The sequence below is a fragment of the Antennarius striatus genome, chromosome 5, assembly GCF_040054535.1.
Source record: "Antennarius striatus isolate MH-2024 chromosome 5, ASM4005453v1, whole genome shotgun sequence".
In the NCBI taxonomy this organism is placed as follows: domain Eukaryota; kingdom Metazoa; phylum Chordata; class Actinopteri; order Lophiiformes; family Antennariidae; genus Antennarius; species Antennarius striatus.
Genome location: NC_090780.1, coordinates 25,430,962 through 25,448,952, shown reverse-complemented (window position 1 = coordinate 25,448,952; position 17,991 = coordinate 25,430,962). Strand labels below are relative to the sequence as shown.

General features: G+C 46.9%; 3 protein-coding genes across 3 annotated transcripts in view; 1 reads left to right on the top strand and 2 right to left on the bottom strand.

The window, feature by feature from the left end:
• Window positions 1–109: 109 nt before the first annotated feature.
• Window positions 110–2,673, bottom strand: LOC137595800 (transcriptional repressor scratch 1-like). Its single transcript, XM_068316112.1, has 2 exons — window positions 2,155–2,673; window positions 110–876 (listed from the first exon to the last, which is right to left on the bottom strand). The coding sequence occupies exons 1-2, from the start codon at window positions 2,312–2,314 to the stop codon at window positions 110–112; spliced, it is 927 nt and encodes a 308-aa protein (XP_068172213.1). The 5' UTR covers window positions 2,315–2,673.
• An 8,250-nt stretch (window positions 2,674–10,923) lies between these two features.
• On the bottom strand, window positions 10,924–13,803 carry ube2v1 (ubiquitin-conjugating enzyme E2 variant 1). Its single transcript, XM_068315129.1, has 4 exons — window positions 13,700–13,803; window positions 12,735–12,877; window positions 12,430–12,555; window positions 10,924–11,970 (listed from the first exon to the last, which is right to left on the bottom strand). The coding sequence occupies exons 1-4, from the start codon at window positions 13,722–13,724 to the stop codon at window positions 11,824–11,826; spliced, it is 441 nt and encodes a 146-aa protein (XP_068171230.1). The 5' UTR covers window positions 13,725–13,803; the 3' UTR covers window positions 10,924–11,823.
• A 2,945-nt stretch (window positions 13,804–16,748) lies between these two features.
• The window catches only part of plxnb1b (plexin b1b), a 50,136-nt gene continuing 48,893 nt past the window's right edge, over window positions 16,749–17,991 (top strand). The window contains exon 1 of the mRNA XM_068314430.1: window positions 16,749–17,097. The gene's annotated coding sequence lies outside the window, so the exon portion shown is untranslated. The remainder of the gene's footprint in view (window positions 17,098–17,991) is intronic.

Below are 17,991 nucleotides of genomic sequence, written 5' to 3'. Positions count from 1 at the left end.
GGGGTTACGATGCATGCACGCGAGGAAACCGCCGTTCCTCCGACTGTACCAACAATTAAAAAAAAAAAAAGTTTGGAAGTAGAAAACCGGCGGGGGTTTGGCGGCGTCATCAGTCGTCGTCGTCCTCCGCCGGGTCTCCCTTGAAGCAGGCCGACTCGTAGTGCTTGTTCAGGTAGGACTTGAGCGCGAAGCTCTTGCGGCAGCGTTTGCAGGCGTGGTGCTTGAAGGCGGAGTGCGTCTGCATGTGGGCGCGCAGGTTGGAGCGGTCGGCGAACGCCTTCCCGCAGTGGGCGCAGGCGAACGGCTTCTCGCCCGTGTGCGACCTCATGTGACCCTGGAGGAGCCAGGGCCGGCTGAAGGCCTTCCCGCACACGGCGCACTCGTGCTTCAGGTCGTGGGTTAGCATGTGCATGGCTAGCGCCGGCATGGACACGTAGGCCTTGTGGCAGGTGGGACACTTCCTGGCCTGCTGGCTGTCCAGACTCCGGTGCGTCTGCTTGTGCCGGCTCAGATTGGACGACGTCGCGTACGACTTCCCGCACTCGCCGCAAACGTGCCGCCCTTTAGTTGTCTCCTTGCCGTCCGATTGGTCGCCTCCCTCGCGGAGGGGGAATCTCTGCTTGGGTCGCCGGCGGGAGCGTCCGTCCGAGACGAGGAAGCCGTTGACGGACTCCAACTCGGCGCCGTCCGATTCGGTGGTGGCGCTGGAGACGGGGCTGTCGGGGTGCTCCATGTCGTGGTCAGAGAACTCTTCCCCGCCGCTGCCGCCGCCGCCGCCGCCGCGGGAGTACAGGGGCCCTGAGGAGAGCCTGGTCCGGTCATGACCCGGCTCCTTTGTGCTTTGAACGGAGGGGATGACGTAGTCGTGGATGTATCCTGAAGACGGGAAAGAGAGAGAGTTGGAAACACCTTCATGATCCGAGTCAAGGAGAATCAGCTCTCTGATGGGACCCATACCCGACCCCCCCACAGGAAGTTGTGAATTATTGATGAGCGTGCACATTTGTCCGGATCAATCACGGCTCCAACAAGTGTTAAAACCAGAGGAAGAATCTGGACCGACGTTTGGCTCCGGATCGATCCACCTGTCGCCGCCGCCGCATCAGGGAAAGGATGAGGGGGTGGGAGGGGGCGGGGCTTGGGGGCGGGGGGGGGCAAATCCCTTCAATCACTAAATCATTTTAATCAGATCACTCCCCATCTGCGCCGCTTTTCAGAGCGTTCAGAGGACGAGAGGGGAGATTGAGTGACAGGTGGGGGAGTGCGATTTGGCAAAGAGGGAGTGTGTGTGTGTGTGTGTGTGTGTGTGTGTGGTGGGGGAGGCTGCTGTCTGATCTTGGTGCACACACACACACACACACACACACACACACAAAGGGAAGCAGACAGCTGGCATCCTAAATCTGGGAGACAAACGATTCAAGTCGAACACAAGATCCGTGATGCTGCTGCTGATGGCGGTGGGTGGTGGTGGTGGTGGATGGGGGGGCCAATCCACTCAAAGCATTTCTTAAAGCCACACACACACACACACACACACACACACACACACACACACACACACACACACACACACACACACACACACACACACGCCATATTGTTCTCATCCTGCCTCCCTCTCTCTCTCTCTCTCTCTCTCTCTTCCGCGGTCCCTCTCATGTTGCACTTTATCGAATTACCTGCAGCACTTTGTGTTTTCCAGTCGATAGCCACCCCCCCACCTTAAAAACACCCCCCCAACATCCCATCACCGTATGGATTGCGTTGCTGCAACCCAACTCCCCGTGGCGATCTAACATCCTGATGGAGAGATGAACGCAGGAAGGAGGAAGGGAGAGGAGAGATTCAAGGACGACTGAGGACGCAGCGGTCCCATGTGGCGATCCGTCCCCCCCGCACCCCCCAAGTCGAATCGGGACCAACAAAGGCATTGGAGCCTCATCATTGGGGTATTAAAGCCGGGGGGCATTAAGCAGATTGACCTGAATATCCAAAACAAAAGTCCTGATGGAGACGATGCTGGATGGGGGAGTCTGGGGGGGGGGGTTCCCCAACAACAACAACAACAACAACAACAACAACAACAACTCGAGGCCCCCCCGCTGCGGAAACACACCAAAGAAAGTTGTGAAAACCAGAAGCCCGACTCACCGTTTGCACTCAAACGCACCGCCAGGCTGGCGGCGGAGGCTGTGATGGCATGCGTGACGGCGTGGGGGGGGTCCCACCGCTGCTGGGGCTGATGGTAGTAGCCGGGGGAGGACGAGGAGTCGTGGACCTTTGGCTGCTTCACCAAAAAGGAGCGTGGCATCTTTAGTTTTTATCCTGGAGCTTCATAGAAGAAGAAACAAAAAAAACCCTGAGCTGGATGATGCTCTGGTTTCCACGGCGACAAGAACGGAGAAGAAGAACAAATGTGGAGATGGTTTGAAGAGGAAGAGGAGAGCCGTGATGATGGAGAGGAGGACAGAAAGAGAGAGTGAGGGATGCTGGAGTCGCTGAGCTCAGCACTACTGCAGCCTTTTTATAAAGGGGGGTGCGAACCCCCCCTAAAGATCAGGTGGTGCTTTTGGACGAGGAGCTGCTTAGCATTAATCCATCAAACATCCCCGGGGACACACATCAAATTACCACGAGCCGTCTGTGCTGCTCACACACACACACACACACACACACACACACACACACACACACACACACACACACACACACACACACACACACACACACACACACACCTCCATCAGACAATAGTGCTGCAGAAGCACGTGGGTGACACTACACACCACATCTTGTCCTCCATTGTCTTACAATGAAGTCGCTAACACAATTTAAACGCAACCCCCCCCACCTCAAAATGCAACCCCCCCCACATTCCCTCCAAACGCCACCTCTGATAGGTCGTCATCTGCTCGGCATTAAAGGGTTAAAACAGCTTGTTTGTTTGTTTGTTTGTTTGTTTCAACAAGACCTTGTGAAGGAATGACTCCCAGGAAATACGTACACCCACCCAGGACCCGTCTACTTCCCGGAGCCAGATGTGATTTCATCTGTTTATGGAGCCGATCAATAAGTCATCACTCGTGCTGGGATCAATGGATGTTTATGGAGCGAATCGGATCATCTGTTGGTCACATGATCCAATTACAGCAGGTGATCCGTAACCAGGAAGTCAACGGAGTTTAGGTGCAATAAAACAGTAAAGACAAGGATTATTATTATTATTATTATTATTATTATTATTATTATTATTATTATTATTATTATTATTATTATTATTATTATTATTATAAGATATCAGAAATTTAGAAAATTTTCTCTAAAATAAATAAAATCTACATTTAAACCTCGGTTTAGTAATTAGTAATGAATGTATTTTAATATTTTTTTTTTAAATTAAAAATAAATAAAAATTTAAATTAAAAAATATGAATCTATTGTAAGCTGACAGACAATTATTTTTTATATTTTAATATAGTACAGAAAAACGTCTCCGTCTCGTCTTCAGCTGCTTCTTCCTCAATGCGGGTCACGGGGGTTGCTACAGTCTAATAATGTGATATTATATGTTTTACTCTGATTTATTGTACAGAAACATAATAATATGTGTTTTTAATAGTACAATAGTGATAATATGCGTTGCAGACAAGTAGAGGAAAAATGACGTAAACTTGATTTTTATTTTTTTAAAATTGGCGTATATTCGAGAACGACGTAAGCTGAGGTTTACATGTATATAATAATAAAATACTCCAAAATAAAATTTCTTTATTCTTGACTTTGTTGTGTTGAACGTTTGGCTCCTGAACTCATCTGTGGTTCATGATAGGGAACTATTTCTTCATGTTGAAGAAGACGCGTTGGAGGTCGTGACGCGTGAACCGAACTTTTGTTTTGTTCCCTTCGATTCTGTTTCCTTGGCAGCTTGACCCCCCCCCCCCATCCCAAACCCCCCCAGTTCCCTCAGTAGGACCGTATAACTGTCGTCTGGATAAAAAGGCCCCCGTGGTGTTTTCCGGTCGGTGGGACGGGATCAGCTGCTGGAGGGGTCGGGGGTCAAATCCCGGCAACTTTAAGCATCTGTTAAAAAATATTAAATACAATTAAATAAAACGTGTTTTAGCAATAAAAAAATATTAAATATAAATAAATTAATAAATAAATAAATAAATAAAAATAAATTGACCCCCGAATCTTTTTTTTGTAACCGATTATTTTAAAATCACAAATAAAAAAATTGACTTTCGTAGAATCTGAGTGAATCCGGTCAGGATTCTTTGTGTGATTAAAAGCGGGACTAAGCGACGTGGCGGAGGCATCGATTCTGCGTCGGCCTGTTGAGCCGTGATCAGTGAGATAATTCGCGTTAATCGCCTCCAGTCGTTAGAAACCATCTGAAAAACAAACGCCGGTCCCATTCAGGAGGCGTCTTTTCAGCAGAAATCCCCCCAGCTGCACCGCCGTGAAAGACAGTGATTGTCTCTTTTCTCTAATCAGCACTCAGCGAGTGGCAAAACGGGAAATTTACCCTCTTCACTCACGCGTGTTTCTCCAAAGGTTGATTGTGAGAGCGACTCATGATTCGTGTTTTTGACGCCATCGGACACGTTTGTGCGAATGGCGTTTGGAACGCTCGGCCGAGATGCACCTCAAAGGGTTAAGGTAGAGGGAGAATAACAAAACGTAAAACCAAAAAAAACCTCCCAGGTATCAGGTGTGTCGACCGATCGGAGGTAAAGTAGAACCTGGAGATACGAGCTGATCGAGATACGAGTTCTATTTGAGGACACTAGCACTAGTTGGCGGATGGATACGACATCAGTGAGACCGGATCTTGTTCTTTACTGATTTCGTTCTGCTCTTCAGTGTTGATGCTGATGGGGGGGGCAAAACAAAGGGGGGGTTCTGGGGAGGGGGACTTGTACAAGTGCATTTTAATCTAGTCAGCCCTCAATCCTGATAAAAGGAATCTGTCCATCTCCCTCCTTCCCGTTCGGGGGGTCATCAATCACGCCCGGCGCCGGGCGCTGGACGTCGGGGTCCCAGGGGAGCGGGGTGGAGGCGGGGCTACAGATGCCATCCGAAATGGAAAAACAGGAGCGATGAAAGGGGTAAAAGATGGGACGACGAGGCGCCTGGTGGCAGATGAAGATCGACACGGAGACAACAGGTGCGTCAGAATAGAAACATAATCCAGAATATAATATAATATATAGTATATCATATAAATATAATCCAGGCTGCTGGAATGATTCAAAATGATTTAAAAGAATTTATCAAAATTTGGGGGAAATTTTTATTTTATTTTAAGGTGAATTAGCGCTAGCTGGTGTTAGCACAAAGCAGTGCTAACACCAGCTAGTGCTCCTGTAGGAACTAAATGATGTAGGAACCAATGTTTCCGGGTCAGGTTTCTGCCTGGAAGCATTAACTGACGCTAACGCTGAACTCTGAATGTTTTGCTAGTTGATGCTAACTGAAAAATGAAATCCAACAGTCATCAAACCTAATATTGGCGTGTCTGAAAACTTACAAACAAACTCTGGGAACCAACAGTGTTTGTAAGTTGAGGACTTTCTGTACATCCGATTCAGGACCGCGTTTTAACACGACCAAAACCAGAATCAAAATAGTTCACGTCCCTTTTTAAGGAACTCACATAAACAACAACAAAAAAGAGGCGGAGCTCTCCTGCATTGTGGTTGATTTAGCGTTAGCTCGTTGGCGCTCTGGACTTACACCGCCGTGTTGCCTTCACTGTCACACTGGAAATAGACGGAATCAGACATTCCTGATATTCCCAGATCCATCCAGACCCAAAAATACATTCAATTACATTTTTACGTTAAAATAAATGTTTTCTCCAGATTTTTCCAGGTTCTTCTGTAAACTTCTTTAGGACCAATCATCTTCTAGCGGTGCTAGCTTCATCTCCAGTTTTATTCTACTTTCTAAATGTATTAAACGTTGGTTTTTTCCTGGAAGTGGATCTGATTGTTACGGAGGAAATATTTCCCATCATTCCTTGTTTTCGCCCTCCTGCTCATCTGTTTAGCCCCGTGTGATTTGCGGTGCTTCCCGTTGAACAGATGGCGTCATGTGACTGCTAAATGTGATGGGTTCAGGAATCAGTGACCAGACGGGGGCCGGACGGGGGCCGGACGCCACCTCCAAGAGCAAATCCAGAACGGATTAGCGGGGAGATCATGTAGCTGTAGCTGTGGCTAACGCTAGCTGGATTAGCCACGCAGGTGATGTTAGCTCTGATTCTGCCAGGAAGCATCAAAACATTCCTACGATGAAGAGTTTAACCCCTAAGAGAACAAATCAGGGTCGACTAGAGCTCCGAGGCATCGCCAGTTTGCGCGAAATCGCTGACCGTTTACGTTTTTGGTTCCATGAACGTTTTAAAGGAACCCGATCGTGTTCCGATTCGTCGTGATGAGGTGTGCTCCATAAAGAACGATGAACATTAGCGGGATAATCTCGCCTCGCGGCCCTCGACCCGATGTCCTTGGCGTCCGGATCGTCCGCAGAGATCGCCCAGATCCGATCTCCAACGGACGGACGCTCGCCTCGGACTTCACCCCGCCGATGACGCCGGGTATTTCTGGCCCGAGGCCGACGCCGCGCCCCCCATTCCTGCTCGATAGCCAATCAGCTGATGGTGCCGGTGGAGGGACATTGTCTCTACAAGTGTCGCCCCCCAGCCTGAGAGCACTTACAGTAAATGGCTCTTCGCCAAATAGCCCTTCAGCGCCGGGCGGGTCAATTGCGCTGTCAAAAGGAGAATTACCTGCCGGGGGGGGGCGCACAAATGGGTGGCTCCTGCTTGATAAAGGAGCCCAGGAATCGTTTAGGCTAATGTCTCCACATTACAGGGGGGGGGGGGGACGGAGGCGGAATCATTGAGGAGAAGCGAAAGCGATGGCGTTCAATCCGACAGGGGCCTGGGGCGGGGGGGGTGCTTCCACCGGGCTCCAGCTGTAGTCCCACAACAACAGACGACTTGCTTCTCGTAGGAAAAGGTGGTTTTAAGTGTGGGGGGTGACATGGGGGGGTGGGGTCACAAGGAAAACCAAGGCCAGGGCGATGGGGGCCTCTCACCCCTCATGCAGCCTTTGTCTCCCGGCCATCTGCTGGGGTTTTATAATGGTTCTGAGGGTGAGGATGAAGAGGGAGGGGGGGCGCGGTTGGTTAGATAGCCAGAATGGGGGGGGGGGGTTGCATTCCGTCACCTTGCAGAGCCACGCCGGGCCGGGGGCGCAAGAGGCTGCAGACGCTCGGTCACCCCAGGAGAGAAATTTACAGCCCCCCCCTGACCCCACTCCGGTGACCCCCCCCCACTTCCCAAACACTCACTTTGGTTTATTGCTCATTTTGTTAAGGAGTGGACGGCGGGGGGAGGTTATGAATGACAACCCCACCCGCGCAAAATGTAGCATCAGCTTTAAGATCAGGATTGAGAAAACCTGAGTTTAAGTTTAAAACAAGAGCAAAAGATGGATCAATGCTCCCGTTTGGAACGTGGCCATCGGTTTGGAACGTGGCCATCGGTTTGGAACGTGGCCATCGGTTTGGAACGTGGCCATCGGTTTGGAACGTGGCCATCGGTTTGGAACGTGGCCAGGAACAGTTCCATTTCGGATCCTTTGGATTGGTGATGGATATCCACTCATTATCTTCTCTGGGCGACGCCCCGACATCGCTGAGGGGCGACGTTTGGCAGGAGGAACCAGGAGCCAATCAAATATTATCTCCTTAAATGAGAGGCTATTGGAATCGATATTGATCCAGAGGTGTTGGAAAGCTTCACAACTTTATCTGAATATCTTAAACTTCTAGGGCCTCTGAGGATTTTTTTTTTGGACTCTCACTGAGTTGCTGTCAGTCAGTTTTTATTCTATACAGTAGAACCGCGAGATACGAGTTATTTGACATACGAGTCGTCGCTCCGTCAACATTCAACATACAAGTCATGCTTCAGGACACCACCGATACGACATCAGTGAGACCGCATCTCGTTCTTTACCACGTTACCTCGTTCTTTGTACCGTCTGAGTGTTTCTGTATAATTGCATCATTTTGCTTTGATATATTCTCTGAGAATGTTTTTTTTTTGGGGGGGGGGGCTTCAATTTATCGCAACAATTCAGGCAAAACACAACAAATACGTACAAAAACAAAAAGCTGAACTCTCCCTGGAGGTTTGCCTCTCTACTGCCCTCTAGTGGATTTATTGATTCTGACATAAAAGATGCATGAAGCACGAGAGAAACCGTTCAAAACTTAACGCACAAATCTTCCGCACACTAACGACGAGCTGCTATTTGATATTTATATAAATTTACGTTATGTTTTATAATTCAGAGAATTTTATCTTAATACTTGTTTTTTTTTTTTTAATTGGCATGGAAACGTCACCTCGTAGCCTTCATCATCATCATCATCATCGTCATCATACGACTCTATTTCCTCTTTTCTGGAAACACAAATAAAATGATGGATTATGAACTTGATTGCTCATTTTTTTAAAGTTGGTACAAAACATTTTGAAACAGGAAATTTACCCTGAATTCCAGCTTTTGAACCTGGACGATGGTGACCTGGGTCGGTGAATCTGAAGTCTGCAGATTCCGACGGCATTGAATGCAGCTTTGCATCATTTAAACACAGGGTGCAGCAGCACCATCATGCATTTAAAGTGAAACCTGCCCTCCTGGTTCAGGAGGAACCTGAAGTACTCATCTGTCATTTCAACAGCAGGCTGTGGTGCGTTCAAGGTCGGCGTGTTCACCGGGAAATGTAGAACATTAAGTAAATCCAATAAAGTGATCAAAAGTAAGACAGACAGATGATGCGAGGATTAAATTAACCAAAATACATTATAAATTCCCTGAGAGTGAATTAACGTCTGTGTTTGAATCATTTTTGTTAAAATTAAGCCCATTAACGGGAGAATTAAAACCATGTGCTCGCCACGAAAAAATGCAAATTAACGCAGGAGAAAAATCTGTCTCATTTAGCTAATTGGCAAGATCAGCATGACGTCTGTGTCAGTATGTGTGTGTGTGTGTGTGTGTGTTTGTGTGTGTGTGTGTGTGTGTGTGTGTGTGTGTGTGTGTGTGTGAGAGAGAGAGAGAAGAGAAAGTGGTATTGACCCTGTGAGCAGATGGGCTTCTTCACACTGTTCTGCGTCGCTCTAAACACACAGCAGGTCATACAAGAGGGGGGTGTCGGAGTGTGTGTGTGTGTGTGTGTGTGTGTGTGTGTGTGTGTGTGTGTCAGCGACCATCTGACACCTCCCATAACTGGTTTACACTCCCCCCCCCTTAGCTTCACGTGAGAATGCCACCAATGAAATGGAATCCAGCCAAAGGAGTTTGTTATGGAGACGGCGGCCGAAGCTCCGATGTACATGTCAGGGATTCCTCAAACGCCTCACGGTCGTCGAGGCGAAGCAAAACGAAGAGTTTCCACCCAAAAAAAAAAGAAAGAAAAAGATGAAGGTATCTGCTGTGTCACTGCCCCTCCCCGACGTCACCATGCTTTTACTTTGATAACCTGAAAGTGAAGCGCGTCCTGTTTGGAATCGTGTTTATGAGCGACTCAGGGGTCAAAGGTCAGAGATCCTCCTTCAGATCTTCTCACGGGATGAGTCAGCGTTTCTTCCCTGCTTCACGTCTCACCTGATCCTTGTAAAGGAGCTGAAATGAAACCGGTCTCAGTCGCCAGGCGGAAAAACTGGTTTCTCCACTTCCTGTTGGCGACGCTTCCATCTGATCCGTGGTGAGGATATTATAATTATAAATATATATCGGAGGAAGTGACGCAGCTTTTATTCTGTGTGGGATAAAAATCCACGCAGGTTCCGATCCGAATGTTCACATTGCCAGGAAGTCCTCAAGATATGAACGACTGTACAAATGATGTAGTTCCCTTTCCTGCCACAACCTCCGCCGAGCAGCGTAACATGAACGCAACATAGATTCAGATTTCAGGTGTCATGTTAGCATGACTCAGCAAATCTCAGCAAAGTAGACTGCAGAAAAATGTCACCACCTGCTGTTAGTTTATATTCATTCATTATTGACAGGGTCGTCCTGTAGGAACCTAAATGATGTAGGAACCAATGTTGGCCGGGTCAGGTTTCTGCTGGAAGCATTAATCGCTGAACTCTGAACGTTTTGCTAGATGATGCAAACTATTGGTGGAGTTAACTAAGAAACTTAATGAAATCAGTCATCAAACATAAAGGGGCGTGTCTGTCAACTTACAAACAGCCTCTGGGAACCTACAGTGTTCGTAAGTTGAGGACTTCCTGTACATCCGATTCAGGGCCCCATATAAACGTGACCAAAATCAAAATAGTTCACGTCCCTTTTTAAGGAACTCACATAAACAACAACAAAAAAGAGGCGGAGCTCTCCTGCATTGTGGATGATTTAGCATTAGCTCATTAGCGCTTAACCACACAATCACATGGTGGAAAGATAATTCCAAATCCAGAGAAGCAGCATTCTGCTCATTCTTTTCACATTTTTCTGACATTTTGAAGTCGGGTGGTTTTGTGGTAAAAATCACAGATGTAAGATGCTTGCCTCGGTCACATGACCACCTTCTTAAAGGGGCCGCTAACACAGAATACATTACCGCTAAACTGGAACTCCCAAGCTAGCAGAACCAACAAGAAACAAACGGTGTGACGTTACGAGGACGCTGCTAATAAAGTTGTTACAAACTGGATTCACATTTATTATTATTTGTTATAAGACTTTTAACGCTGGTCGTATTTTCTGTTCTTTCATTTATCCGCCACACCTCAAAGGCCGGTCTGACGTTAAACCGGTCTGTGACGGTCTAACCGCTGCGCTAAATGATTGCTAACTCCGAGTAAAGAATGACGACACAAAGACGTGCAAAAGTAATAATGTTTAATTCAAATAAAACCATGCAACAGGTCACCGTCACCCTGATTACAACCCGCTTATAAAATAAACATCCATCAGTGGATTCACCGCTTAGCAGAGACTCTGGAACCAACGCAGGTCGGCCCGGAGACCGAAGAACCAAAACCAGAACACAAAAAAACAAAAAGAACCAACCCGAAAAAATAAACAAAAAACAAAGCACCCCCCCCCCGGTTCCACCCGGGCCCCATAGAGCGGCGGTCCCACTTCCGACCAGAGAAAGCGCTTGGAGCGGTAGCCCTTTCTTTAGCCCCCATAATTATCACTATGACGATGCGCTATGAACCGTATGGCACACAAGACGGGTCTGGAGACGCCCCCCCCGGTGGCCCCACCCCCTCAGGCGGCGCCAGAAGCAGGTTTTCCCCTTCACATGTTCGGGATGGTGGAAGCTGGGGAATTGAGATCGCTTTTATGTTTGTATTTGTTGGTATTTTTAGAGGAAACTCGACTGGAACGTTTGAACCTTCAGTGCGGGAGGGTTACAGAAGCTTCCAGTCTGTGAATTGGGGGGCCCGCCACTACCCCTCCCCCCCAACACACACACAATCGATTGGCTGATTGGTTATCTTTACAATCTGGAACGTAATCATGATGGACGACGTTAGTAAGACGAACGGCACGCCGGCTTCTTAACGTCTGTGAGGCGAACTCCAGGGTGGGGTGGGGGCTGTGAGCTACACCCCCCCTCTTCCTTCTTCTCCCCCTTCCCTCCCCAAGGGGTCCAAAGAGGGAAGTGAGTCGAGTCTTTTCGATTAAATGATGGTTGTGTCGTTTGAGTCGACGTAAGTGCTTTGTGTGTGTGTGTGTGTGTGCGTGTGTGTGTGGAGGGGGGGCCATGGCGGGGCCTTCAGCTGCCATACATCTGGCCCTCGGGCGGCTGGGGGTTCTTTATGTTCTCTTTTAGAGTCATGTGCCGTTTGATCTCCAGCAGCACCGCCTGGATGGTGTGTCTGCGGTTCCACTTGGAGAGGACGCTCATCTTCTTCCTGTCCACCTGCAGACGGAGCACATCGGTTTACACGGCCCCCCAACAGGACAACAGCACATCGGTTTACACGGCCCCCCCCCCAACGGGACGACACGCGTCTCATGCCGCCGTACGAACGTTAGAAGAGAAATGCAGGTAGGAGCAGGAAGCCCATCGGTCGTCAATAAAGAAGTCTGATTGTGATCGATCGCTCCAGCTCTGTACTGGTATAAATGGGCGGAGCTTCTCATGAACTTTTCAGTCATTTGTTGTTTTACAAGAAAAACGTCAAAGTCGTAAATTTAAACATCTCAACTTCCTTCATTCCTCAGATTTGTTGTTCTGCCTGTGTTGTACAACACTGAGTCTGAGCAGTCAGTAAATACATAAAACTTCAGTACGCGTCAACAGGAAGTTTAATTCACATGAAAACATCACGTCGTCTTTTAGTTAGAGATCGATTATATTTTGGAGACAGAAACTCACCACGCCTGATGCCGCGTCCACGCAGCCCAGGTTGATCTTGGTCAAAAACTGGACCTCGGGGGGGTGATCCGGGTATTTGCCTCCACAAACTATCGTCAGCTGGTATATCTTGTTTTCATAAGGGGTCTGGAATCACAGAAAGGAGCATCAGCGTGACGCTAATGCTAACGCTGTTATCTGCATGTCTTCAGCTGCACGGAAGTCTTTTCAAAATAAAACGCTGGCCTGGATCGTCCCTTTAATCTACAATCCTGACGTCATGGTGAACTCATAACAGGAGCCGTGCTAGTGGGGGGCTGTCTCACCCTTGGGGGGCCGATGATGGTGCAGCTCCAGCGGGACAGCGTCATGTCGTCGTCGTCGAACAGACCCCAGCTGACCGTCCCGTCTCCACCTCCCTTCTGGCCCTCCTCCAGTTCCTCCAGCAGCCGGAAGTTGCGAGGAACGACTGGATACACACACACACACACACACACACACACAGAAAAAAATTACATAGAGTAGAACTTTATTGATCACTTAAGGAGGTTCCGTCTCTGTCACTAAACACAACACATTAAGTACACAAAAACAGAAAAATCACAGAGAAAGTAGTACCAACACCAAATAGAAAGATTAATAAATAACCCATCAAGAATAAACAAATAGAAATGCATAAATAGGAATAATAATAAAAAGGCTTTTGAAGATTTTCACACTTTGAAAGATGTGAAAGAAAATGTAGGAAAACCAACCGAATAAAAACACTGATCTGTGTTCTCTTTGACACTGATGACGTGTGACGTTTTATCACCTTTTCAGACGTATAATCCTGTAATAAACTGATAAAACCCGTTCAGTTATAAACCTTCTCCCTCTAGCTTTTCCCTCAGGACCAAGCCGGCTAATGCTCTGCTAGCTAACAACTCCTCCACCCGTCTAGCTAGCTCCAGGAGTCACCGCTAATTTATCCCATTTACGAACTAATATCCGATAGAAAAGTAATTTCCGGTTCAGGTTCAGTTCACCGGTGGTGTTTTCTGACCGGGTGGATGTTCTCTTTATTCCGTATCGATCGATTATCGGTCAGAGATTCTGCTCCAGCTCGGCTAGCTAGCGAGCTAACTCGTTAGCTAGCCGCGTTAATGCGAGGATTTGTCGCCGCGGGGCCGCGTTCGCGTCACAGCGGCCGCGTTCGGCTTCGTTACTGAACTATTAGTTAAACTGTCACCGGTAGAATGACACCCCGAGCGGAATGACGGTGAAACGGCTCTCCGTGGAGGAGGCTCACCTGCTTGCTCACCGGTGGCCGCCATCTTGGTCTCTGCTACACGGGCACGCGCACGTACGACGTTGACTTGAGCGCGTCCACCGGAAGCGAGCGGAGCAGCTGTTCCTGTCGCTGGAGGATGTTTTTCATGTCACGAGACTTTATCACCCATGAAGCCTCCATCGCTGTGACGTCACTACATATTATATATTGATATTATAGTTTCAACAATTTTATTTTTTATTTATTCGTATTTTTTTTCTTTATGTGTGTGTGTGTGTGGGGGGGGGGTCATTGCTTACGTAACAAACTCCTGAAAGTCATTTAATTCTTGACGTAGTGCTGCAACAAGAGCGCAGTCAGCAGTTTATTCAAAGGACCGGTTCGCCATCTAGTGGAGGCCGCCGGTAGTGTCACCGGTCAGAATCACGAGGAGCAACACCCAGTAACCATGGTAACCATGAAACAGCCCTCAACACTTTTTATCAACACAGTGAATGTTTTGCTGACTCCAGTTAGTAGCTCGGGTTCTATTATACTGTGTGATCTCATATATGTACAGTGTTTATTGAATTCTGTATATATGCGTTTATTGATTAGACAATAACAATAATTATTTTTTATGGAATGAATGGTTTTCCAAATCAAGATTATTGCCAGTGTAACCAAAAAACAAAACAAAACACTGAAGTGTTTTACTTTACTTCTTCCCAGGGTTACATCAAACACATAAACTAACAAACATGCAAATAAATAAATAAATAAATAAATAAATAAATAAATAAATAAATAAATAGACAAATACAGTCGTGCTAAAGTTATGTCACAAAATCTTTACAGTTTGTGAGGTGTTTTCCAACATTTACATGAATTTTCCCAACAGGAAATGGATTTTTCCATTTCCTCCCACAGCAGATGACTGAGCTGTTCCATGTTATTTCATTTGGTGACGTTTGCTGCCTGGACCGTCCCTCAGGACAGCAGCTCTCCACACCCTGCTGTGTTTGTGGGACTCTTGACTCATTCGTCCTTTAGTGGAGTCTGACTCGTCCTCAAAGGAGGACAAACTCCAAACTTCAGCTCGAGCTGGGACTTTTTTTCCATCAAACATCCTCAACAAACTTCCAGTGATGGAAATAAAGTTTCACGTTGCCCTTTATTCCATTAGTCGTGTAGTCGGACATTCTGTCCCTGTGAAAGAACTAATTAACATACTAGGAGGGGTGGGGTTGACCTCTGACCCTCTCCTACCCACCCCTCCCCCATCTGTCCTCCTCCCACTCAGAATCCCACTCATAGATAGATAGATAGATAGATAGATAGATAGATAGATAGATAGATAGATAGATAGATAGATAGATAGATAGATAGATAGATAGATAGATAGATAGATAGATAGATAGATAGATAGATAGATAGATAGATAGACTCAAACTAATTTGGATCTTACGAAACTTTCTAGAAGAGTTGGGCTGACTGTTGGTGTGGATCCAGATGGATTTCTGAATGATTGTGTTTGTTTATTCTAATAGAATCCTGATGACATCCACTTAGACTTCGGATGAAGTTTAATTTAATAAAAGTGACTCTTGGCACCCGGCTGCACAACTCCTGATTGGATCCCCACGAGATGAGGGAGGAAACCCATTACAGGAGCAGTTCTAGGATTGTTTTAATGACTTTATTTAATCAGATGTGTTTTAATATAATTAGAATGTGATGATGTTAAAACAGCCAACAGTTTGTTTATTAATAAACCTTCAGCCCAAACGTGAAATAACAAATACTAACAGACAAATCAGACCAACTGTTTGGGGTGTGTTTCTCCAGTTGGCCAGCAGGGGTCTTCATCCACCAATCAGTGCGTCTGCTGGAAATGCTGCCTTCAAAACTATCGGAAATATATGGCTTTCTGTTCTGGGGTTAGAATTTCCTTTAATTATATAAGATCTGTGAAAATAAAACAGTGTGGTCACACTTAACCCCGAATTAGATTTTTGTTTCATCTGAATTGCTGAGAGCCTGTGATGAGCTGGCGTCTCATCCGGGGTGTAGCCTGCCAATCGCCCATAGTCAGCTAGAGTAAGGCTCCAGAACAAATGACTGAAGAGGAAACGATTACAGTCATCAAGAATATGAATGAATGAATGAATGAATGAGTGAATGAATGAATGAATGAATGAATGAATGAATGAATGAATGAGTGAATGAATGAATGAACCATGCCCCTGCAACCACAGCAACCAACTCAGACTTAAGTTAGTTATACTGACCTGGAGACTGAATGACATTTTCTGTCATCTAGGTTTTCACTTGTTATAAATATAAAGTTATCATCGGTCACAATGACGTTAGATAAAAGTCGTGTATAAAAACGTCCAGCAGCACAAAGAATTTATTTTGTATTTCTAAAAGTACAACAGTATATCAGACGAAAAACAACAACAACAACAACAACAACAACAACAACAACAACAACTAGAACCAAGGCAATCAGAGACTGCAACATCCCGCAACTTACCCTGACCTACTATCAGGGTAGGTCAGGGTACCCTGAAAGTAGTACCTGACAAATTTATAGCATTGACCTTTCTGGGTAGGTCAAAGCTTTGACCTACCCAGAAAGGTCAACACTATGCACTAGTTTTCATCAGAGCACTAGCTTTGATCTGTGGTCTCACTCACAGTGGCCTTCTCCCTCGTCTTTCTATCCTATGCGGTTCCTGTCAGTACAAAAGTTGAAATTTGACCTTGATCTACTTTCCTCAAGGTCAAGGTCATCGTGTCATTTTCATCCCCTTTGCTGCCTGAGTGATGTGCTTTTTGTTTCATCTTTCTTTCTGCAACGATTGCGAAAATATTTGATGGACATACGAACAAACGGACGAACGAACGAACACACGAACACTGACAATTACAATACATCCCCTCTTTGAGGCGGGATGTAATAATAATATTAATCCGGGATGTGGTCGTTGACTTTACTTGGTGAGTTTCTAAAATCCGAGGCGGCCCTGAAGGCACCGCGTGTCCCCCCTCCCCGCCCGCGGAGCGCCGGGAGCGGAGCTTCCCACCGACACTCACCGACACTCACCGACACCCACCGGCTCCATGTGGAGCACAAACCCGCCGCGGGAGTCGAGGCGCAGCGGACGAACCGAAACCGACGTCCCGCGTGGATTGACCGCTGGAACCGCGTTGTTGTTGTTTGTGTTGTTGTTGAAATCCCTCCTTTAACGCGGGTAAACAAAGTTGGATGCCTCGGAGGGAATCTGCAAGTCTGGACGGAGCGACGGCGGAATTTTTGAGGTCACGCAGCCCGGAGAGTCACGTTATGTCGGCGGGGAACAGCTGAAGGATCCCCGGGAGGAGAGTCAGCGGAGCCCGAGGCGCGCAGTGGAGAGCCGGACCCGGACCAGGTGAGCTGCGGGTCGGGTCCACCTCTGAAGGCTGTCCGCTTGTTCTCACCTTTTTAACGGCGAATAAAAACTAAAAGTTTTTAACGGAACAACTTTTACCGTCACGGTTTAACCCTTTCACCACCTTTCATTCAGCTTTATGTTAATTAATTAGCCTCGTTAGCCTGGTTAGCAGGTTGTCCGGTTGAACTTATTCACTGACCCCCCTCCCCCATGGGGAGGGCGGTTGGAGGGGGGGCTGGGGGGCTCGATGTGTGCATGGAATTTTTATTAGAATAAGAACTCAAAGTCGACTTCAAAAAGTGTTGACATGAATAAAGTTGTTCGACCAATCAGGTGAGAGTCAGTAAATATTAATTTAGCCGGATCAATCGATTTGATCGGAATCAGGAAAACACAGTCAGAAGAGGAAGGATTTAAATTAGTGATTTTTTTTTGGTTGAATCAAATCTAACTGGAAAAGTTCAGTCAGAATCCTGTTTTATTTACAAAGTAATTGTGGATTGATTGATTGATTGATTGATTGACCTCACAGCTGATGCAGATCCAGACTCCAGTGTTGGGAATCTTTGCCCATTCCTCTTGATTCCTGGAATCTTCCCAGTCACCTCTTTCTAATCCCAGTTTTTAGGAATTTCCCAGTTTGGGATCCTTAAAATTCTGTGTTAGTTGTGAGTGTCATGGGGGGGTCATCCATGGGGAGGGACCCCCGTGACCCCCGGGTGACGTCCCCTTTCACACTTTAGTGTCGTCTTAGACCTCAGCCATCTGCCGCCTCCTAACGGGACTCATGGCTCAGTTTAAGACAGGAAATGAGGCGGAATATTATGATGATGATGATGATGAGGATGATGATGATGATGATGAATGCTTAGTTGTTTGAGACGAGTGGAA

Excerpts from the sequence above, each read along its gene's own strand:
- LOC137595800 (XM_068316112.1), bottom strand. The coding sequence starts at position 2,314 with ATGCCACGCTCCTTTTTGGTGAAGCAGCCAAAGGTCCACGACTCCTCG. Across the intron at positions 877-2,154 it reads GGTGCGTTTGAGTGCAAACG|GATACATCCACGACTACGTC; the intron begins GTGAGTCGGGCT and ends TCCCGTCTTCAG.
- ube2v1 (XM_068315129.1), bottom strand. The coding sequence starts at position 13,724 with ATGGCGGCCACCGGTGAGCAAGCAG. Across the intron at positions 12,556-12,734 it reads CCATCATCGGCCCCCCAAGG|ACCCCTTATGAAAACAAGAT; the intron begins GTGAGACAGCCC and ends CTGTGATTCCAG. Across the intron at positions 11,971-12,429 it reads TGGACGCGGCATCAGGCGTG|GTGGACAGGAAGAAGATGAG; the intron begins GTGAGTTTCTGT and ends CTCCGTCTGCAG.